The following is a 24,358-nucleotide window of genomic DNA, read 5'->3' as shown; positions in this document are numbered from 1 at the left end:
AGCTGTGTGACTACGCCGGGACATATAGAAGAGAGAGAAAGGAAGAAGTAGAAAAGAGATATAAGGGGGAGGCCGTGAGAGGCCGAGGAGAAAGGAGATGTAGGGGGGAGATGTAGGGGTAGAGTGGCTCGAGAGTAAGGCTGGGGATTGTACCGGTGCTGTGCACGAATAAACAACATGATGCTGTAAAGCCTACCGTATATGATCGCGTAATAACCGCGGTCGCCTATAAGCCGCACCTCGATTTGAATCGGGTAACCAAGTATTGCGCCTAGTATATTTCCCCTCACGGTATGGCGCACTTATAAACCGCAGAGCAATTACAGGGTTGAAATCTGACGCCAAATTTGCGGTTATTACGCGAGTATATACGGTACTTCTTTGCCTTATAGAAGACTGTGTAGTTTTACAACATGACAGTAGTTTATACCTTATTTCCTGGTTGACTGGGATGTCTCTCTCTCTCCTTGTTCGGGGTCTTCACATCTGTTACTGAGAGGCTGGATCCAGCAGGCGTATTCGTCTGAAGAATTACCCACACGACCATATTATACCGTGTTTCAATCAACCATGTACTTAACAAACATGTTGTCCCACCAGTAAAATATCAGAGTCACTCAAAACAGTCAAGTCGAGATGGCATGTGATCGTTACATATCAATCATGGACAGTTAAACCTGTTACCTTACAGGTTACACTACTTTTGACAGATATAATACATTGCTTCTATCACTTAACCCTTTGTGATAGATTTGTTACATGTCATATTGCAATAGATAGTAATACGTTATGTGAAAGACCTAATATAAATGTAATAAATGGTAGTAAATCTAAGAAAACATACAGCATCTCTGCACACGACATCAGATAACAGGTTACACGTACATTCATACGCCCTATCCAGTCAAAGTCGCCATCATTCTCCCATCCATTACGCTCGAGCAAGTCCAGGAACAACTTCCTCAGATAGTCGTAATCTGGCATCTCGAAGAAATCCAGCCTTCTCACATAACGCAGATATGTCGCAAACTCTGAATCAAGCAATAAGCAGCTATGAATGCAACAATTACAAGTATGGGTTAAGAGTTGTGTTGGAAATAACAAGAGACATTTGTGTAAGTGCCTAGCAGGATCACAACCACGCACAAATAATGTAACACAACTACAGTCTACAGCTTTTTAACTACAATATAGAATGGACTTAATACCAACTGTGTCATTTTTAATTCAGAATTACAAAGCATATTTAGATTGTCACTTAGGTACATCTTGGTTTTGCAGGATACGATTTTCACCATGAGTACAGTGATGACTGTTTCTAAAATTGCTGACACACTCAAACACTACCACTGTAAAATTTAGCTTCCACCCAACCTATGCCAACGATAACATCTTATATTAAAACGATAAACATAAAAGCATTTCCTCAGAAAAAGTAGTTGTGTCGCAATGATTTCACAATCATATATCAGCTAGAATAATTCTAACTTGGGTGTAGAACCTAAGATGCAACTTTACGATCATCTACCCATGCTTCCATTCATACAGGAGTCAGGACCGGTACCTGGGTAGTTCTCGCAGAGTACTTCAACAGACGTCGCTCGCTTGGTGTCCCCTATTTTCTGGTAGCGCTCTTTGAGTGTTTCAGCCTTTAGGCCCTGCCAGGGTAAGCTTCCTCGCAGAAAGTACATGAACATGTGTCCTAGTGCCTCTAGGTCGTCTCTTCTACTTTGCTCTGTAAACACGCATCACCAGGAGGGATAAGCCAAACACAAGCCAAGCGAGCACAATGCAGGCTCAGGCTCTCATTTTCCTCCAATTTCGACTGTGTCTGACATTCACAGCACATGTGCGTTTTGCAAATCAGACAATAGATCACTAAACACCGAGTTTTAAGTACCCGTGTATTAAATGCCTAAATTATTATATTAAACTAACCCCATCATTCACTTCCATTCATATTATTGCATGATGAAGATTTTTTAATTCAATGCGATTTCTATTTTTATTTTAATAAACGCAAAATAAAGCCTTATGGAAAATGATAACATGACGCATCAGTGTTACAGTAGATCGCTGAGCTGTCTCAAATACGTTCACGCAACGACGAAAACATTTCTGCCATCAGAAAGAGGTAATTGTCGCCCCTTACCTTTGCCTAGATGTGTGTTGATACTCATGTATCTGGCAGTTCCCGTAAGGCTCTTGTGTTCCCGGTACGGTATGTGCTTGTGTGTCTCCGGGTCGATGTATTCTTTCGCTAAACCAAAGTCTATAATGTGAAGCAGCTTCTCCTTCTTTGTCGAGTGCCGACCGATGAGGAAGTTTTCCGGCTTCACGTCTCGATATATCAAGTGTTTGGAATGCACGTACTCGATCCGCGTGATCTACGCAGAAACACAAGTGCATGCTCACGCGCACGAACACCGAACCTTAAGTAGCACAGCAAAGATAAACAAACAACAGCTGCACGAGAACGTTTCTGTGTGGAATCAGTCACTAGGTCACTAGCAGCGATTCAACGACTGCTTGCATTTTTTAGAAAGAGAGCCAGGAAACTCATGCAGGAGAATGGCTGTTAGGATAACCATCTTCCAGCAAGTGCACACTTACAGTCAGGTGGTCGAGTAGGCCAATAGGAAACACGGACACATGACAGAATGTTAGCGTTTATGTTTCCACCTCACATTTAATCCCACTGCATTGAAGTTGCATTACGAATTACATTATACGTTGGCTGAGCTATGACTTGCTTCTGTGTCCACAGAATGCAATCTTCCCAACACACGACACAGATCACAAGCAGCAGTTTTTAGCACTTGTACAGCAAGCGTAGGTTTTAAATCCTTTCAGTAATTTTATTGCGTAACTGTCTTCAGAGACTAAAGGCTTAAATTAAAATAATGCAGTTATGTAGAGTGACTATTCTTAACAGACTATTAAACTTCTTATAATTCGACAAAAATACCTGAAGAAGAAGCAAAAATACTAGCTCTTCATTGCCTTGCCAGCAATAAAAGAAAGATGTTTTAAGCATATAGTCAACTTACCAACTGGATAGCAAGCATCAAGACTGTCTTCAGAGTAAACTTCCTGTCACACATGTCAAATAAATCTTCCAAGCTTGCTCCTAGCAGCTCCATGACCAGTGCATTGTACTTGCCACACGGGCCAAAGTAAAACACGTTGGGTACACCCTCTGAAATAAAGTCATTATTTGCCATTTTAGCAATCATGCTCTATCAGTTAATGTTTTACTAACTCTGAATATTTGCTACTTAAGCCCTTAAGCCTTCCTTAGACTGTATGGCTGAAATAATGACCACAATGGTATTTGTCTTCCTCAGATATCCTAAACAACAGTGCTAACCACCAACCCCCAATCCCATTATATAGTCTTGGCCTGTTGCCAGAAACAAGATTAATCTTTTTCTTAGATTAGACTTATTATCATTAATCTTAAGATTAGACTTATTATCATTAATCTTAAGATTAGACTTATTATCATTAATCTTAAGATTAGACTTATTATCATTAGTCTTATCATTAATCTTAAGATTAGTCTTATCATTAACTTTTTCTCGAAGACCCTTGACAGAAACATCATAAAGTTACGCGTTTCTCACATGCAGTGTATAGAGAGGTGTGCTCTACAATAAAATGTCCACGTTAAGGATACTCTCAAGGTTTTAGGCAAAATTTTACCGATTTTTCATTTTCAATTTTATTCGATGGCTAACACTATGTGCCACCTTCGTACATGCTCATTTCTTCATATAACGGTACATGTGAACTGTCAGAGCGATTTGATTGCCTGCGTACATGTCAGAGACATGATACAACCAGGATATTAACTATAGCCAGTATCATTCAGCATCAACCCTGCTACAGCTGTCATTACATGTATTCATGTACATCTGCTAGTGATCCAACAAGTATCCCACACCCAAAATAGTTCTAACACCTTGCAACACACCTTACTGTAGTGTGTACAAGGCTGGCGTTTGTTGACATATTAGCTTTGTGACGTCACGATGGTAACCTCATAATTTCTCAAGGTGCATGGAACATTTTACCAATTTAGTGGTGTCAGTTAGTCATGGATATGTCGCAGTATGTACTAACAGTAGATATTTCACATACGTTCACCTATTTTTCACACAGGCGGTCACTCATTGTGAAAAATAGAAAAACGATGATTTCTCCGTCTCGATTTCTGACATAGTAGCCGATGTATAAATGGATATTTCTCTGTGATTTCACCTCCGATTAATTTAATTTTACACTCGTTTTAATGGTAACACATTGCTGTAAAGAAGTGCGTCAGTGATTGTTATTAAGTGCCGTATTTTATTAGTTATGCCTCTTTATTCGCTAAAATTTTCAATTCTTTTCTTCTTGATTTTTAAGCACTTTTTTCCAGTTTTCTCGGTAAATACAAAAATTAAAGAAAAATCCAGACGCACTATTTTGGTCCATATTGTGCTTAACATGTGGCAAAATTTTTTTATCCTCACTCTTTCTGGTAGTTGAGAAATATCCAAAATACCATTTTTACATAAAAATTCAAAATTTGTGTGGTAACATAATTAGGTGCTGGAAATTTCATGACATTTTTTGGCTTGAGCATAGAGATATATCTCCTCTATAAATAAAACAAGTGATTGATTTGATTCATTTGCCAATAAACGTTTAATCTTCACTAGAGCAATACCCGTGCAAAAGGTGGAGAGTATCCTTAAGACTAATGTAATGAGTAATGTTGTTGCTGGCGATGGGTCCCCCCGGATTCGACAGCTTGACTCACCGTGCTGTCCCAGCATCTTGTAGAACCGATACTCCAGGTGGAGCTGCGGTGCACGAGACTTCATCGGTTCCTACAACAAACACAAGAACGTCTCAACACAGATGAGAAGAACCGTAGAAAGTATACAAAACCAGCGTTAAAAGAGAGAAGAACCGTAGAAAGTATACAAAACTGACGAGTCATCAAGAAGAAACTGCAGTAGACAGAAAAAATTGAATCAACCCCTACCTAGCTAGCTTGAAGGTGCCTTTTCACACAATTTGCACTAAATCATATCTACTCTTCTCTAAATGTCCTCGTTAGTTTAGATTTGCAAGTCTGCATCTACATAAATAGGTAGTGTGAGCTGCAAATAAGGGCCTGACTTGAAGGTGTTTGTGAGGGATCTTGATTAGGTGCCAATCGCTCTCTCCAGCACACTTCGTGAACAAAGACATGTTCTCTGGATTTCGAGCGTTAACGTGCTAGGCTGCGTGGAATCATCATGCGGATGCGCACGCACTCCTGCCACGAACGTGCCGAAGCCCAAATTGCGTAGAAAGGAATCTGCGACATGTCAGATGGGGGAAGTTTCGCAGCTATAAAGCAACAAGGCTATGCGTACACGGGCTGACTGTGTCCAGCACAGCAGCTCAATGTGAACACTGCTCTCAGCTCTCACACCCACTCTGTAATAGTGAACAGTTACTAGGCCACTAAGTACAGTGCAAGTGCATATATATGCTAACTACAAAAACAGATGCTTACCGCCAACACGAGTGTAGCGTGGGTCACCTGTACAGTGGTCACGTGTGCAGCTCAACCAATAGCAAACAAGTGCACGTGTCATTCCAAAGTGTGCAGAAAAAACGTTTAGTTTCGTATGAAAGCTATAAAATTCTATTGAAGCCATGAACAGCGACAGGATGCTGTGTGAATCCCTGTGTCGTGCTGCATGATCACCCTTGCGTCCACACATTGTTTTAATAGGTTTCACCTTGAATACATGCAAAAAATCTGCACAGTAACAGACTATTTACATAATCATTATAATAACCTACTTCAAAATATTTATGCATACACACGCACATATATATATATATATACACATAGACACAGGTGAATATATGTATATTTATATATATATATATATACATACATACACACATACATATATCCTTCAAGAAGCAGCACAGTTACGTTCACATGATTTCTTTCCAAAGAGATGACCTCATACGTACTATTTCAAAACAAACGCTTTCGCTCTCGTTGCAAGAACGCATGCCGTATATGTACATAGCTACAGTTTCGTTGCCGCGGCGACGGCGCGCACGCGTTCTCACGACTGTGACTGTAGCAACATCGTGTCCAAATCTTGGCTCGGGGAGACGTCCTTATATCATTTCTGTCGCGTGGTTTTCTTCTTCCTCTTCCTGCGCTTGAAGCAGCAGCACTTGGTCTCATCTAGGAGCTCGACGTCCGGCTGGGCAGCGATCGGCGTGTGGGAGTGACCGGCTGTCGGGTCGTCCACATTCAGTTCTCCGTTCGTTGAGGTCATCACCTGTAGCAGCGATGAGAAGGCAAGGTTATCGCGACACGAGCGTGCCACACAATTCATACCCTCGACCTATGTCCCCCATTCTCTCTCTCTCTCTCTCTCTCTCTCTCTCTTTCTCGCTCTCGCCTCTCACACACGCACGCTCTCGCTCTCTGTGTCTCTTGCCTCGCTTTCTCAGCCACTTCTTGCAAGGAAGTGAAGTTGTTACACGTTACGCGTAACACCTCGTGGCATCTACCCACGTTACATTATCTCTCAGCCTACTCTGCATCTCTCCAACATGTCCAAGATATGCGAAAATCTTATATATTCCAACATGCACGTTAAGCTGGTCTCACTCTGAGCCTGGGACTTCAAACACCTGGTAGTGACTAACAGTAACCGTTTACCTGTACCCCTAGGACTTAACATGTTTGGCAGAAGTAACTACGTACACTATAAGCATAACGATGTAGTAGGAAAAACAGCATGGTTTAGTAATAGCAGCACGTACCTGTACACTGCCACCAAGGCGGTCAGTTGAAGCCAGGGCCAGATTCCCAGCCAACGGATTAAGTCGTTCTGCATCTCTCTCTTGCCATGTGGACAACCTCTGATTCTGGGAGAAACCAACCACACATATACTCAATCTACCTTCATTAATAAACACATTACACTACTGAGCACCGGTAATAGTCGAATCGTGTTCCAAACAGGATATCATTATCGTGAGCTGATTTAAGACATCGTAAGGTCGTCACATCCCGGCAAACTTCGAAAGCTAACAATAATCCTGCTTAGAACATAACACATACAAGAAGTGAAATATTGTCAGACAACACGTCAAACAAGAGCCGCAGAGCGTCTGGGCTCATCTGAGGTCTGTTGCTACGGTTATAAACGTAACATTTAAGTCGTGCGTAGTGACACCTTTGTTAGGCGCAGATATGCAGATACGCAGTTGCCTACACATTATTTCAGCAACCTTCTGCATTCTGCATACCTCCCAAATCCCATTGGTTGATAGAAATCACGTGCCTGAAACTCCTGTTTTATGGTGCATTGTGACCCTAACCCTAACCCTAACCCTATTTTTTTTAAATAATTAATTGTTGTAAAAATTATTTGCAGTTATTAAATTGTTGTAAATAAATCGTGTAAATATTTGCATTAATTGGAAAAAAATAGTTAAATGGATAAAGATAGAAAAATACAGAAAACAGGTAAATAATAAAAAATCAGATGCGGATTGCGATCGCAACGACGCTTTGAGCCGTGACGCCCTGTGCTGTATGCCCGTTCGTTACTAATCCAGCGCTTATTGGCTTTTTGGATTATGGTTGTGGGCCATGAATATTGAGAACAGCTGACATTCATTAGAGGGCAGTTCAGGAAATCCATGTTTAAAAACCCTCCTCTGAGGGTCAAAAGGGTTAATCAGAAGCTACTCTTCGTCACGTCAGTGAAAGCACATTCATCGGTCCCTTTCAATAAAGTGAATAAAAATCGTAGGGGTCAGCGCTGAAACAAAAAGAATTTTTCAACTCTGTCCATTATGAGGGACCTGTCCTCAGAAAAATGTTCTAGATATCTGACATTTCCCACCACTGGGCCTTTGAGGCCTCAGGAGGCTACATCAATTTCGACAACTCGGTGATGGTTTCTGGGGCCCATCACAAACTATAGCACCGAATATTAAGAGGGCATAGGTTGGCCGTTAAGATTGTGTGGGCCGCAATCCGTATTTGCCTCCTATACGCTTAAGTTAAGGGAAAATGATTCCCCCTCCGTTTTACAACAGTCTTGACTTGACCCCCAAATTTGCTCATGCGCCGAGTCCCTTTGTCAACGATTCTCTCCCCCCCTCCCCACCTCCCCCACCCCCGTCCCGACTATTCGCTGACTCGGTACGTCGGGGCAGTTACCGATTTGTGCCCAAGCTGTTGACGCACAGCACGCACGAAGGCCCGGACGAACGGACGGGCCCAGAAGCAGATCATTGGCGATTCCTATCCAAGCTGTGAGGATCGCAATGTGGCTTATATTAACGGGCTTTGGAATCATAATTGTACGCTGACCATGAATAAATCAAATTACTGTGTAAATGGACACCGAGAAGATGCGAAAACAAACGAGAGCTTACGATTATCGATTTCAACCATTAAACATTCTAGAAACTACATGTTGAAAGACGTGTATGCGATGCCGTTGGTGTTAGTGAGAAATGTATTGTTCTAATGATAAGTGTTGAAATATCACAAATCTCTGTCACTAGCTGATTATACAAACAATAATATTGGCATGAACCTTATCAGAAATCGTATCAAATAGGGCATCTCGTGTGATATAATTGCCCCAATAGGCATCAAAAGTAACATCAGTCAAATGCCTGAATATAGAAAGCACTAATTGTGAATTTGTACACCTGCTTCAGGATTCAGCTGATTAACAAGTGTAGCAAAAATTGTCAGCAAAGTTATGCGTCCGCGAAAATCGAGTAGGCATATAAAGCATTCCTAAACCGGTATCAGCTTCACACAATTCTTTGGCATATATATAATATATAATAAATAAATAAAACTAATTTTAAATTCAAATGTAGTAGTGTATGTGATGGAGAAATCATGGGCGAAGTGAAAGTTAAATTTGCGGACGCTTGGATCATAAACTCTTCGAGGGAAAGGTGCAGCTTGTACAAATGGTAGGTCAGAAATGGCCCTGGAGTCGTAGCCGTGCAGATCATTAGTCATTAGTTTTGAGTCATTATAGTTATTGGACATAGCCGGTAGAGTTGCGGCGCGTGCCGACCGCTCGCTAAGGGGGGGGGGGGGGCATCATAGTATAATCGCATGGGGCATCGATGATGGGCAACGCCGGGAGAATAGCCAGTCCGGCCATAGACAAGCGAAAATCGCAAGGATGGTTGAAAGTTACGTCACCGATCAAATGTTTGCAGGTTAAGCGTCAACCGACAGATACAATGTTGCAGGTTACGTCAGGCCGGATCAACTGTTGCAGGTTTAACGTCACCGATCAAAATGTTGGCAACAGGTTAGCGTCAGCGGGGGCGATTCAATGTTGGCAGGTTACGTCACGCGATCAATGTTGCAGCGTTACGTCACCGATCAATGTTGGCAGGTTACGTCACCGGATCAATGTTGGGGGCAGGTACTCACCGAGCAATGTTGCAGGTTAGCGTCAGCGCGCGGATCAATGTTCAACGTTACGTCACGCGATCAATGTTTGGGGGGCAGTTACGTCAGGCCGATCAATGTTGCAGGTTGTCAGCGCTTGATCATGTTGCAGGTTACGTCAGCTGATACAATGTTGCACGTTACGTCACGGCGATCAAATGTTTGGCAGGGTTACGTCAGCGCGATCAATGTTTGCAGTTACTCAGGCCGATCAATGTTGGGCAGGTTACGTCACTGATGTCAATGTTGCAGGGCGTTACGTCACCGATCAAATGTTGCAGTTTAACGTCCACGGCGATCAATGTTGGGCAGAGTTACGTGAAAAAAAAAAAAAAAAAAAAAAAAAAAAAAAAAAAAAAAAACAAAAACACCGATCAAGTGTTGGCGCAGTTACGTCAGCTGATCAATGTTGGCACGTTACGTCACGATCATGTTGTGGACCACCACATGACACTCGACTACGCCGGGACATATAGAAGAGAGAGAAAGGAAGAAGTAGAAAAGAGATATAAGGGGGAGGGCCGTGAGAGGAGCCCGAGGAAAAAGGAAATGTAGGGGGAGAGGAGATGTAGGGTAGAGTGGGATTGCGACGGAGTAAGGCTGGGGATTGTACCCGGTGGGGGGCTGTGGCAGCGAATAAACAAACATGATGTCTGTGAAGCCTACCGTATAATGATCGCGTAATAAACCGCGCGCGGCGCTATAAGCCGCACCTGGATTTTGAATCGGGTAACCAAGATTGTGCCTAGTATATTTGCCCGCTCTACAGTATTGGGCGCGACTTATAATACCGGGGCATAAGGGGGGGAGGGGGCAATTACAGGGTTGAAATCTGAGTGGCGCAAATTTGCGGTTATTACGCGAGTATATATCGGTAGTTTTTTTTTTGTTTTTTTTTTTTTTTTTTTTTTTTTTTTTTTTTTTTTTTTTTTTTTTTTTTTTTTTTTTTTTTTTTTTTTTTTTTTTTTTTTTTTTTTTTTTTTTTTTTTTTTTTTTTTTTTTTCTTTGGGCCTTAAGAAGACTGTGTAGTTTTAGCAAGTACAATGACAGTAGTTCTTATACGGTTTTTTTTCTTATTGCCTGGTTGAACTGGGATTCTCTCTCCTTCTCCTTGTTTGGGGGGGTCTTCACATCTGTTAGCTGAGACGCTGGAGTCGCAGCAGGGCGTATTCGTCTGAAGAATTACGCGCACAGAGCCATATTGTACCGCTGTTTCAATCAAGCCATGTACCTTAACAAACATGGTTGACACACCAGTAAAATATCAGAGGTCACTACAATAACAGTCAGTCGAGATGGCATGTGACGTTAGCATATCAATCAAATGGACAGTTAAAGCTTGTACCTAGCAGGTTACACTACTTTTGAGCAGATAATAAGTACATTGCTTCTATCAAACTTAACGCCTTTGTGATAGATTTGTTACATGTCATATTGGGCATATTAGATAGTAATGACGTTATGTGAAATGACCTAATATAAATGTAATAAATGGTAGAAATCTAAGAAGACAACAGCATCTCTGCAGCACGACATGCAGATAACATGTTAGCAGCGTACATTCATACGGCCCCTACCCGGCAGTCAAAGTCGCCATCATTCTCGCATCCATTACGGCTCGAGGCAAGTCCAGGAACAACTTCCTCAGATAGTCGTAATCTGGCACTCGAAGAAATCCAGCCTTTCTCAGCATAACAGCAGATATGTCGGGCAAACTCTGAATCAAAGCAATAAGGCTAGCTATGAATGCAAAGGCAATTAGCAAGTATGGGTTATAGAGTTTGTGTTGGAAATAAGGCAGAAGAATTTTGTCGTAAGTGGGCTAGCAGGATCACAACCACGCACAATAATGTAACACAAGCTAGCAGTCTACAACTTTTTAAGGCTAGCAATAATAGTAATGGACTTAATACAATTGTGTCATTTTTAATTGCAGATTGCAAACATTATTTAGACTTGTCACTTAGGTACATCTGGTTTTGCAGGATAACGATTTTCAGCGCACTGATAGCAGTGATGACTGTTTCTAAAATTATTGGGCTGGACACACTCAAAGCAGCTAAAGCCACTGTAAAATTTAGGGCTCGCACCCAACGGTCTATGCCAACGAGTAAGCATCTTATAAACAGCGATGAAAGCATAAAAGTCATTTCCTCCGAAAACAGTATGTTGTTTCGCAAATGATTCACAACTCATTATACTCAAGGTAGAATAATTCTAAGCTTGGGTGTAGAAGGCCTCAGATGGCAAGCTTTAGCTAATCCAATCTAGCGCCACGGCTTGCCATTCACATAGCAGGAGTCACGCACCGGTACCTGGGAGTGAGTTCTGCTGGCAGAACGTACTTCAACAGTACGTCGCTCGCTTGGTGTGCGCCGCTTATTTTCTGTGTAGGCGCTGCTTTGAGTGTCTTCAGCGGCTTATAGGGCCGCTGCCAGGCGTAAAGCTTGCCGTCGGCAGAATAGTAGCATGAATGCATGTGTCGTCTAGTCGCCTGCTAGTCGTCTGCTTCTACTTTGGCATCTGTAAACACGCATCACCAGGAGGGATAAGTCCAAAGCACATAGCCAAGCGAGGGGCCAGCAATGCAGGCTGCAGGCTCTCATTTCCTGCCAATTTCGCGACTGTGTTCTGACATTCCAGGCACATGTGCGTTTTGCAAATCAAGACAATGACACTAACACCGAGTTTTAAGTAGGGGGTCCCCCCCTGTATTAAATGCCTAAATTATTAGTATTTAAACTAACCGCGCATCATTCAATGTACTTTCATTCATATTATTGCATGATGAAAGATTTTTTCATATTCAATGCGATTTCTATTTTTTATTATTAATAAAGCGGGCAAAATAAATGCGCTTATGGAAAATGTATAGTAGCATGACGCATCAGTGTTACAGTAGTGCGGGCTGAGCTGTCTCAAATACGTTGCACCAAACGACAGAAAACATTTCTGGGGCATCAGAAAGAGGTAATCTGTCGCGCCCTTACCTTGCGCTAGATGTGTGTTGATACTCATTATTGCTGGCAGTTCCGTAAAGTGCTGCTTGTGTTTCCCGGTACGGTATGTGGGCTTGTGTGTCTCCGGGTCGAGATTCTTTCCGTCATGAATTCACTGGTCGGATGCGTCCTCGTTCTCCGTGCACCGCCTGTGTTCTCGTCAAAAAAGTCTATAATGTGACAGGCAGCTTCTCCTTCTTGCGTTTGAGTGACGACGCGATGAGGAAGTTTTCTCGGCTTCACTCTGCGATAATATAAGTGTTGGAAATGCACGTACTCGATCCGGCGTGATCTAAACGCAGCAACCAACGCAAGTGCATGCTCACGCCCAACAGAACAGCCGGAACCTTAAGTATGGCGACAGGCAAAGATAAACAAAAACAAAGCAGGGCTGCATGCGAGAACGTTTCTGTGCTGTGAATCAGTCAAGCTTAGGTCAGCTGAGGCAGGGCGATTCAGACGACTCTTCGCATTTTTAGAAAGAGAGTCGGAGGAAACTCATGCAGGAAGAATGCCTGTATAGGATACACCATCTTCGGTTGCGGCTCCAGGCGGACTGGTCATCGTCGGCTCCCTGCGGGCCGGCAGGACGAGGCAAAATTTTATTTTTTTTTTTTTGCCCAGCATTAGCAGCTCGAGGTGGTCGAGTAGGCCCCAATAGGGAAACACGAACAACATACCAGAATGTGAAGGTTTGTTTTCCACCTCACTATTTGAATCCCATCTGCATTTGAAATTGCATTACGAGATTACGATTATACTTGGCTGTAGGCTATGACTTGGCTTCATGTGTCCACTAGAAAATGCAATCTTCGCCAAATCACACACCACAGATCAGCAAGGCAGCAGTTTCTAGGGGCGAAGGCCGGCTTGTACGCAGGCAAGCGTAGGTTTTTAAATCCTTAGTCAGTAAATTTTATTGCGATAACTGTTCTTCCAGAGACTAAAGGCTTAACAATTAAAATAATGGGCAGTTATGTAGAGCTGGATATTCTTCAAGCAGATACTCTACTTAAAATTCTTATAACTCGACAAAAAATCAGGCACTGAAGAAGAGGCAAAAATAACTAAGCTCTTCTGGCCTTGCCAGCAATAAAAAGGGAAAGATGTTTTAGCATATAGTCAACTTAGCCCAACTGGATAGGCAGGAAATCAGACTGTCTCAGAGTAAACTTCCTCGTCACATCATTCAAACATAATCTTCCGCAAAGGGCTTGATCGCTAGCAGCTCCATGACCAGTTGGCATTGTATTCGGCCCCGACGGCGCCAAAGTAAAACCGTTGGCGTACAGCGCCTCTGAAATAAAGTCATTATTGTGCCATTTAGCGAATCATCTCTACAGTAATGTTTACTAACCTGAATATTTGCTACTGTAAGCCTTAAAGGGCCTTCCTTACGACTGTATGGCCTGACAATAGAAGTGACGCACCACATGGATATTTGTCTTCCCTCAGACTACTCGGCCCTACCAACAACAGTGGCTAACCGGGCACCCAAACGCCCCGCCGAATCCCCATTATATATCCCTTCTCCGCCCTGTTTGCGCAGAGAACAAGAATAGACTTTTTCTTCAGGAGTTCAGACTCTTACTTATCATTAATGCTTATCAGAATTCACGAAGCTTATATCGCATCGTAATCCTTTGCAAGATTCAGACGCCTATTATTACATTAGTCTTATCATTAATCCTTAAGAATTAGTCTTGAATCAAATCTAACTTTTTCTCCGGCGCGAAGACGCCTTGACAGAAAGCCATCATACAAGGTTACGGCGGTGTTCCTTCAGCATTGCAGTGTATAGAGACGGTGTGCTCTAACACAATTGAAAAATGATCAACGTTAACCGGATAGCTCCTCAGGTTTTAGGCAAAATTTACCGCGGCGATTTTTCATTTGCCAATTTATCTGATGGGCTAATCCACTGATGTGGCCAACCTCGTAGCTGGCTCATTTCTTCATCATAAGGGTAGCATGTGAAGCTGTCAGACGGCGCGACATTTGATTGCCTGCCGTACCATGTCAGCACCAGACATGACTAGCAACCATGCCCGATACTAACTATACGCAGTATCCATCGTCAGCCGCATCAACCCTCGGCTACAAGCGTGTCATTACATGTATTCATGTACATCCGGCTAGTGATCGGCAACACATATCCCACACCCCAAGAATACGTTCTAAGCCACCTGTGCGCACACACCTTTACTTAGTGGTTACAAGGCTGGCGTTTGTTGACTATATTACTTTGTGACGTCACGATGGTAACCTCATAAGTTTCCTCAAGGTGCCATGAACATTTTACAGGAGGCAATTTAAGTGCGTGTCAGATAGTCATGGATATGTCGCAGTATGTACTGAAACAGTAGAATAATTTCACGATATACGTTCACTATTTTTCAGCACAGGCGGTCACTCATTGTGAAAAAATAGAAAAACGATGATTCTCCGTCTCGATTTCTGATATAGTAGGCCGAGATGTATAAAATGCGATATTTCTCTGTGATTTCAGCGCTCCGAGTTACATTTAATTTTACACACTCGGTTTTAATGGTTAAACACATTGCTGTAAAGAAGTGCGTCCAGTGATTGTTAATTAGTGCCGATATTTTATTACGTTATGCGGCCTCTTATATTCGCTAAAAATTTCAATTCTTTTCTCTCTGATTTTTTAAGCAGCTTTTTTGGCAGTTTTCTCGTAAATAACAAAAATTAAAGAAAAAATGCGCAGACGCGGGCACTATTTTGGTCGCATATTGTGGCTTAACTGTGGCAAAATTTTTTATGCCTCACTCTTTCGGTGAGTGTGAGAAATATCCAAAATACACATTTTTACATAAAAATTCAAAATTTGTGTTGGTAAACATAATTAGGTGCTGGAAATTTCATGACATTTTTTGGGGCTTGAGCATAGAAGATATATCTCGCTGCTAATAATAAAACAAGTGATTGATTGATTCATTTGCCAAAAACGTTTACATCTTCAGGCTAGAGCAAGTCAGCCGCGTGCAAAGGTGGAGAGTATCCTTAGACTCAATGTCAATGAAGTAACTCGTTGGATTGCGTGGCGATGGGTCCGCCACCCGGGTTCGACAGCTTTGACTCACGTGGCTGATCGCAGCATGCTTGTATAGAAGCGCGATATGCTCCAGGTGGACTGGCGCGTGCAGGAAGCAGACTTCATCGGTTCCTACAAACAAACACAAGAACGTCTCAACACAGATCCACAACTCTCTACAACACTTACTTACATGTCACATGCCGACGCCTCGGCTCAACACGGACCCACAACTCTCTACAACACTTACTTACATGTCACATGCCGACGCCTCGGCTCAACGCAGACCCACAACTCTCTACAACACTTACTTACATGTCACATGCCGACGCCTCATCTCAACACGGACCCACAACTCCCTACAACACTTACTTACATGTCACATGCCGACGCCTCGGCTCAACACGGACCCGCAACTCTCTACAACACTTACTTACATGTCAGGTGAGGAGTCTACGTCTTAATACAGACAATGGAAAAAGTGCAGATGCATATACTTCAGGGTTCATAGTAGTAAGACACATGTTGAAATAAGAACTTATAAGACCCTTTCTGGAGGCCAAAATAAGACTTTTTTACGCGATTTCTGATAGATCACTGACTATTAAAGTACACTAATAATGTTTATATACACAATTGCACAGCAGATTTAATGATTCAGTATTATATATACAACAATTCTTACTCTTAAGTCGAGAACAGTAAGTCGAAAAATAAGGACTGTTAAGTACTTTTCTAAGATAGCACCAAAAATAAGTACTAATAAGGGCCCTTATTTTATTTTTGGCAAAATAAGTACTTATAAGACTTTGGAAGACCCGCTACGAACCCTGTACTTCCCCATCGAAAGAATTTTGAATTGGTAAGTCGCTGTTGAAATAACATCGCTACTACATGAAGTAATGTTTTATAATTACCAGCTTGATAGCAACATGCTCGTTGTTGTACAAGTTTTTTCCTGTAAAGAAACAAAAAATGCAAACGCATGTTACTGTATGTAATTAATACAATGAACTTTTCCTACTGCCTAAGTAGAGTACATTGAACATGTTTATGTATTAACCTCAACCTTTATGCATATTGTTAGTTTTTGTGCAAAGTAACCCGTCTTAATATATTACTGGAAGATTTGGTTTCGGAACATGTACACAGCTATTGATAATAACTTTGCTCAACAATAATACACACATGGAATAAACTCATGCCTGGCCGTCCAGCACCGTGGGTAAAAAACACATGGATGGGTAAAGGTCATCGTGGGTAAAAATAGGAAGAAATTATGCTTTTAACCCACCCAAACCATGGGTGGCTGACAAACGTTCTCAGAAATTCAACATACTCAAAAACATCATTTTTTTTAGCATTCAAAGCATCAGCTTTTCAGCGACTTTGTACTCGCAACCGCAAAAAGTAATTACAGTTGCCAACACCACACATAAAGAAACAGAAGGTGGAAAGTTGTTAAAAAATACATGGCCTTGATAATCATTTTTTAAAGGAAATGTTTAGCTTTGTGTCACACCAACGATGGACCAAAAATATCTGCTTAAAAACTTAAGAAAATTTTTTGTTTTGCCTTGCCCTAAAAAAATTTCAATTCGATCCCTGTGATACGCTATTCAAACACAGGAGGTGTGCCCTTATATGGTTTGGCTGGGGAAGCTGATCAGATCTCTGAGTTAAAGCTCTCTTCTAAAAAAAACCCAGAAACATTACCAGTGACCTTTCAACCTTCGAGACACTTGGTCTCCTGAACAACATGCGTCACCAGGGGCGTAGCCAGGATTTTCAAAGTTGTAGGCACGACTATCTGAGCGGAGCGCCACCATCGGTTGGCGCGGAGCGCACAAGAAAATTTTTGGTTTTACAAACCCCCCAGATGGCTGGAAACGGCCCTTCCCGAGTGTTCATTCTGGTTCCCTGGCCTCTTGCTAACTTGAGACACCTCATTCAATATCACTTTTAAACCCAAAAAACAAACGAGTTAAAATAGTGTTACGAACGAGTTAAAATGTTAAAAAACTGACAAGATCGGATCCTAGTCTTTTTCGGCGGGTAGAGTGTTGAATGAAACGGCACGCGATAGAAATGACAGCCTATAGATGACAGAAGAATAGGTCACCTAATTTAGCCATATTCTAGCTTGCTACGTTCATTTCAATAGTTTTTCCTGTCTGGACTCTTAAACTCGTCCAGCAAGCTTATGGATTTGAATTATGGGTGTTTAAAAAAAAAACTTGGCCAAAAAAAAGTGTAGGCCCGGGCCTACAGTGCTACATACTGGCTACGCCCCTGGTCACTCAGGAATGCCACTGCAATTCAGCAGATATATATCGTCATACCTAATCGTAGTTCACCGAAGTTTCCACAGCCAATCTTCTTTCCAACGCGGAAGTTTGGGCCGACCATCAGCACGCCAGAGCTTCCTGACGCACTCGGCTGACTTCTCGTGTGGCTGTGTGCATTCTTCATCATCGCAGTCTTTGATACCTACGTAACAAAATACACACACACACGTTGATAAAACACGTTGAAACTAGAAACCCACGTGATCTTAAATTTAGTCTTACCTATGTAGTCCCGGGAGTAAAGATATAAAAAAGCTCCACGCTATTACGTAATGCAACTCGTGTTTCTCATCAATGACTCATCATGCTCACACTGTCACGTTCCTTTACAGAACAATGACTCTGCTAAACGAGAAAATGAACACGCAAGTTCAGCAAAGCATCTCTCCACGAAGACGCGTGTTTCTATTCATATTACACGTTGATTATGTGAACTTAATCATGCCAATCTTCTCCTCCACTAGGTGTTTTTTCACGGTACACAATCGCTCTACCTCTTTAGTTTAGAGTGTCACGCATAACCAAAGATACAAGCCTCTAAAAATCATGTGTCCAAAGAATAAAGATCGAGAACGAAAATAAAATGTCGGCAGCAGATTACTTTGACTTCTTTCATTCGTAATATGTTTTGCGTATGGACAAGGGACAAGGAGACCGTTGTCAGAAAAAAATAGTCTTAACATTAGCCTTAACATTAACTTTTTTTCGTAGACTGGACCTCGTAGACCTTTAAAATGTTTCTGACGGCGGTCTATAGGGAAAAAGGTTCAGCCGTGTGCACGCCGCCACACAAAGACACGCTGACAAATACGTACCGAGAACACGCGCACGGGACGGGTTGAAAACTAATTTTCTGGAAAAACTGGAAATGTAATTAGTGAACCCTCAGCTGGTTGGGACGTCAAGCTAGTGTTGACTACTACTCGGCACATTACTGTATTTAATGGTGATCAGCCACAGTGACTGCATTGCTATAACTTTAGAACAAATTCAACGTGCAAACTTTTATTGCACCGAAGCAGGGTTCTACAAAAAATTGTTTTCACCACTTGCCCTGCGGGCAGGTGCTGACAAATATGACCTGCCCGAATAAAAATGTCACTTGCTCGAACAACAATGTCAATTGCCGGATGACGATATGTATTACTTTAATCTATGTTCACTCAATTTATGTGCTTATTTTAAAGTTGTATACATGTTTAAAGTTGTATATATATATGTTTTATGTTCCTTCAGATTGTTCAGATAGCTTTATATTGAATGTTTTTAAAATGAGAGCAATGCGAGTAAAATGTCAGTAACAATGGCAATAAAGTGAGGACTGACTGTCATTGAATGTGGTCAAACTTGGTCCATTATCAGGACAGTCTTATTCTTAATTGTGTGTTATCTAATATAGTAATAAGAAATGCATCACCTTAGTAGCACACAATAGTGTGACAGAGTCATGTCCCATCTGTCTTCTTAATGGCTTTTTAAACTTATATTTAATCAGACAGAATGTATCATACTCACACTCATCGCTACGTTAATACTCACACTGCTACGTACATTTATTTATCTACGATCGTGACACAAACATATGCACACGAGTGCTGCGAGTCCACTTCACTATCAGTATCACCATAGTAACTATCGTAGGAACGGGGAAAAACCTAGAAGGGTACGTAGTGTGTAACTTAGTAAGCTTTAGTTTTCTGCTGAAATATTAATTCGTCTTAGGCTTAGCTTCTAGGCGATCGCCGGTCCTGCAAGCGCATTGAAAATTGAAATTGCGAAAAAATGGGAACTTGCACGATCGGGCAAGTGCTTTTTTAGCTTGCTTGCCTGGCGGTGCATTTTGCTTGCCTTAGGCACTCGGGCAAGCGGTTTTAATAAACACTGCACCGAAGTCCTGTGTGCACATGAACATCTGAATGAGTCAAATTTGTAGAAAACCTGCCAGTTTTCCTTTGTAAGTGTTTAATAGCCAAAATTACTTTTCCTAGAGGTTTCAAGTTCTCAAGGTAAAATACTTGATACATCGGACACCAGATAGTAATTTCTACCAGTTTCATAAGCTTGGTGGGGGGTCTTCAATGATGTGTGAATGAGTTGGTTAAAAAATTTTGTACGAACAACTGATCCAAAAATGTTATACTTTACGCGTTGCGCACATCAAAGTGTAGTGCTTAGTAACCTGTCCCAGAAACACTGTAAATGCATCAGCGTACAGTTCTCATTCTGTGGGCTTCTTTAAACTAATAGCACGCATCTTCCATAAGAGAGTATCTGGGTACTTTCAATGGCTTCACATGTAGTTATGGCATTAAAACTGCACTAACCTGAACAGATTGCCATTAGTGATAGCCTATTGCAGTGCACAAAGCATGTCAACGATGCTAGTCCCGATTATAGAAAAAAACGTCTGCCTCGATACGAGCTAATTTCCCTCCGAATCCTTTTCCATGCTGTTTTTGAAAGTAATACTTTGATGATATTTTGCTTCCTCTTTGGTAGAATTTTCATAAAGTAATTTGTTCGGTGCATCTGAATTCATGGTCAGAAGATTGACATTGCTACTAGGGGTGTAAAAATACATAGAATCATCGGTATATTACGATAGTGGACACATGATACCAATAAATCGATAATAAAGTCGGAATATCGACAGCGATCACCAATGGTGCCATTAATAATTGATAGTTTTAACAGTTTATATTTAGCTGCTGAATCTGTGAAATTCATTTGCAGTAAAGAATCGGGAAAACCACTTCCATGCTCAACCGTTAACTTATCTGATTATATCATTAAAGTTCATTTTATGGTGTCAGACTTAAAATGAAATATATACAATTAACAACATTAGTTACATCGATTTAAATGTAAGTTAATTACTTTTGCAGATACCCCATATATATGAAGTTATTATCCGCGTTTGATAATTAGGAAACACCTCTACCATCACGACAGTGATCAGTAATATCAGTAGCACTAATGAGAATCAGCTAATGTTTCATAATCGATTAATCATCAGTGACCTTATGTTATCTGGTCTAAAACTCAGTGATTCCATAGTATTGCTTCATATGTGTAATAATATAACTTCTGCAAACTATATAACGCTTCAGAACAATTAGATAGATAATATGTTTACAGGGCTTGTTTTTACAATGTTTATATTTTTCTAAAAATTTCCAATTGCACTATGAATGTACTATATTATTGTTACATCTATTATTGTGCCCTATTGAATGAAACTGTCATGAAATGTTTTTTAAGGATACTCTCAGGGTAAATCACACATTTAACATTTTTGTAGTTAAATTTGAATAACTATTAAAGTAGTAAAGTAGAGCTACCATTATGAGTGTTTGCAGCAGTGTTCGTACTTCAAATAGCTAACTTCAATGATCAATTATTTGTTTTCATAATTGATTATATAATTAGTGACTGCAAACGATCAACTTTCGATTGTAATCGATCCTCAGGACACCACAAATCAGTAGTATTGCAATGGTTGGTTCAGCTACAGCAACATTATTGCTTCAATAGTCACTCCTCTAATCTCTACCCTACACAGATATAAGTAAAGCATGCAAGCTAGTTGACATCAGTATCTAGCACACAACATTGTATTCAATATAAAAATTCCACACAGGAAGGTGCAAACCATAGACGGATATAAACAGATCAGTTTACATTAGTTATTATGCGAGTTAATTTTTTTCATTTGTGTATATATGAACAGCTGTGTACTTACAACAGGCAACTAACTGTTCAATGTTTAAACTTTAAACTTTTAAACTATTCTACTGGCATGAATCTTTAATTTTTAATCAAGTACGATGGCTAGGTATAGAAATAATTGTGTTTATATTAGTTTTACAGTGCTTGAGTCAATACTGCACACACTATGCAAGTCTTTACAATCTAATTTATCTACAAATTCAATAATAACATGTTGTTTACCTCCCAAGTTTGACATTTTGAAACCTTGGAAAAGTTAAAAATGCGCTCTTTTCTGGAGTAAAAAATTGGCTAGGCATGTTATTACCATGCACATGTTATTACCATGCACATGGCAGATAATGACGTAGCTAGGAAAGAAGATTACCAATCATCTGCCACTGAAATGCGGAATAAGCTTACACTTGGCTTGCGAATTGCTGCATTACACTGCAATAAACAGTAACATACTCTTGTGTACAGGAACAATCTACAATATAAGCGTAAACCAAGCAAAGCAAGGCTGAAAGCAACTTATCCAGTTTAATAACAGAGAAGGTAAAAGTTAAACGTCATTGCGTACTGTTTTAATGCACCCCTCCTTTTCCTATGACCTCCTACAAATACAGTTTCGCGTTATTTGCCTTGGCTACAAACCTTGCGAGCGGGATCTTGACTGTCATCTTTTCGACCGACCACATCTTTGGAGCTCTTCATGACTCACCTTCTTTCCGTCTGATCATGTCACAGAAATAGAACCTGTCACAACAAAAAAGTGAGCATTAAATCACATACGAAAGTCAAGTTCTTACATCCTACAAGGCAATTAATAAAAAATCATGTGAATTCTAACTGTAGTGTACATTAACTTGCAGATTCACCACTCGCATAAATAACAACCCTTACATCTACTCAATAGCCAATAACAATTACAACTTTGGCTAGTGTAAACCATAAGACCCACTGCAGGGGTAGAAATTAACTTTTGAACACGGAGTCCATCGGACTCTACCCTCAAAAAGAAGGAATCCGCAGCAAAATGAGGGAGTCCACAGTCTGGGGTTCAAAATGAAAGATATGAACAATAACGCATATGCTTATGTTTAAGATTCATGTGGTTTGCACATCTGCCAAATTTTCTTTGGACATTAGCTAAAAAAATACCGTAATTCCGCAAGGCTAGTTAGTATGGCAGAATTTTCAGGGAGTCACACAGGCTCCTGCATATGTCAAATCAGGGAGTCCGACAGTAAATCAGGGAGTATTTGACTCCGGACTCCGGTTAATTTCGCACCCTGCACTGTGTATACTGATAAATGAATGAATATTGTAGGTGAATTATACATTTTAGTTATATAATATAACTTATATATAGTAGAAATTTTTATGGGTATTTTCACAAATAATTGTAAGAAAAAGGAAAATTTAGCACATTTCTACTGTATACGCTTGTATATTTCGCGGTCTAATTTTCGCAAATTTCGCAAACGCGTCCCTGACCGCAAAAATAACAATACGCGAATAATTCATACCGAATAACATCGAATAATTCATAATTCGGCATATATACAGTATTTCAATAACATACTTATGCAAAGTCACATACTTAGGTTCATGTTTGCTATAACCACTCACCCTTGATCTAATGACCAAAACACACCAAACACAGCCAATTTACAGTTTGATCGTTCTGTGTAAGAGCGAAAATTGGTACTCGAATTTAATGTACTGGGTGGATGTTATAAATCAATGATCATGATGTACTCCACCCTAACCTGGGTCCATCGTTTTTTTGCTACTAAGTATTGCTACCACTGCTTGCTAGCGTTTCAAAATACAATGTCGTTTACTGAAGTAGAAGAGTTGAAGTTGTTGCCAACACAACAAACTAGGCAGGATGAAATTCAGACAACAGAGAACTTTACATGTTACTGTTAGCAATTAACTTTACTTGGATCTATCATGTGCAACATATAAGTGAAAGGCATGGTGAGTTACCTACATTACCATCTTAGCGTTACCTTTCTATGAAGTATGATAGCCTAGCAGTAGGCGTAATATTAGTTACTGATATTTGTAGTACTAGTACTAGGAGTAGGAGTTGTAATAACCTGCAGCGCCTTAAACAACAGCGACAATCATTCCGCTTAGGGTATGCAGTTAATCACTACAAGCCCTGGCTCTATTGTTTACTAGCGCGATCATTGTGTTCTGTTATCAACTTTAACTGGATATGACACAGCCGAATATATTCCTGGTTCATTTAACCTACCGAAAACACATTACTAGCACCAACACTTGTCGGTATTCCACAGAAAATTCCACCCAAAATTTGTTCTCTCTGCTTCGCAGGTGCAGCCGCATAACACACGCATACATCATGCCATCATCTAAACCCGCGGGAAGTACAAACGCGTAAATATAACGATAAATGCCTTATTAAGTCTAGATATCACACGAATAGTAATAGTTACACGTATACAGCTCGCAGTAGTAACAATTACAAATATATTAGGCTATTTGTATCATGTTAAAATGACATACGCAGGCACTATTTTTCTTACGGGCGTAACATTATTATAAACGTTAACACTGCCATCATGTGTTGAGATTTGTAACTAGCGAGCTAGTAATCGTTCAATGACAACAGCATAGAGTCGACGTTGATAGCTGGTAGTAGATCAGAAGTAGATAATAGGGATCTATAGCTATAGACGTAATAAATAGACTA

At 40.7% G+C, this 24,358-nt stretch overlaps 1 protein-coding gene and 1 long non-coding RNA gene across 2 annotated transcripts; both read right to left on the bottom strand.

Annotated features, from left to right (window-relative positions):
* Positions 1 to 424: 424 nt before the first annotated feature.
* On the bottom strand, positions 425 to 23,989 carry LOC106816432. Its single transcript, XM_014821051.1, has 10 exons — positions 23,900 to 23,989; positions 22,285 to 22,386; positions 17,914 to 18,061; positions 16,489 to 16,529; positions 4,808 to 4,877; positions 3,051 to 3,199; positions 2,153 to 2,387; positions 1,565 to 1,735; positions 886 to 1,031; positions 425 to 523 (listed from the first exon to the last, which is right to left on the bottom strand). The coding sequence occupies exons 2-10, from the start codon at positions 22,342 to 22,344 to the stop codon at positions 425 to 427; spliced, it is 1,119 nt and encodes a 372-aa protein (XP_014676537.1). The 5' UTR covers positions 22,345 to 22,386; positions 23,900 to 23,989.
* Positions 5,927 to 6,938, bottom strand: LOC106816437. Its single transcript, XR_001394892.1, has 2 exons — positions 6,838 to 6,938; positions 5,927 to 6,347 (listed from the first exon to the last, which is right to left on the bottom strand). It is a non-coding gene; the product is annotated as an uncharacterized LOC106816437 (long non-coding RNA).
* Positions 23,990 to 24,358: the final 369 nt, after the last annotated feature.

The sequence above is a fragment of the Priapulus caudatus genome, unplaced genomic scaffold, assembly GCF_000485595.1.
Source record: "Priapulus caudatus unplaced genomic scaffold, Priapulus_caudatus-5.0.1 Scaffold1376, whole genome shotgun sequence".
NCBI lineage: Eukaryota > Metazoa > Priapulida > Priapulimorpha > Priapulimorphida > Priapulidae > Priapulus > Priapulus caudatus.
This window is presented reverse-complemented; position numbering and strand designations above follow the sequence as displayed.

Excerpts from the sequence above, each read along its gene's own strand:
- LOC106816432 (XM_014821051.1), bottom strand. The coding sequence starts at position 22,344 with ATGAAGAGCTCCAAAGATGTGGTCGGTCGAAAAGATGACAGTCAAGAT. Across the intron at positions 16,530-17,913 it reads CTTCGGTGAACTACGATTAG|GAAAAAACTTGTACAACAAC; the intron begins GTATGACGATAT and ends GTTTCTTTACAG. Across the intron at positions 1,736-2,152 it reads CAACACACATCTAGGCAAAG|AGCAAAGTAGAAGAGACGAC; the intron begins GTAAGGGGCGAC and ends GCGTGTTTACAG.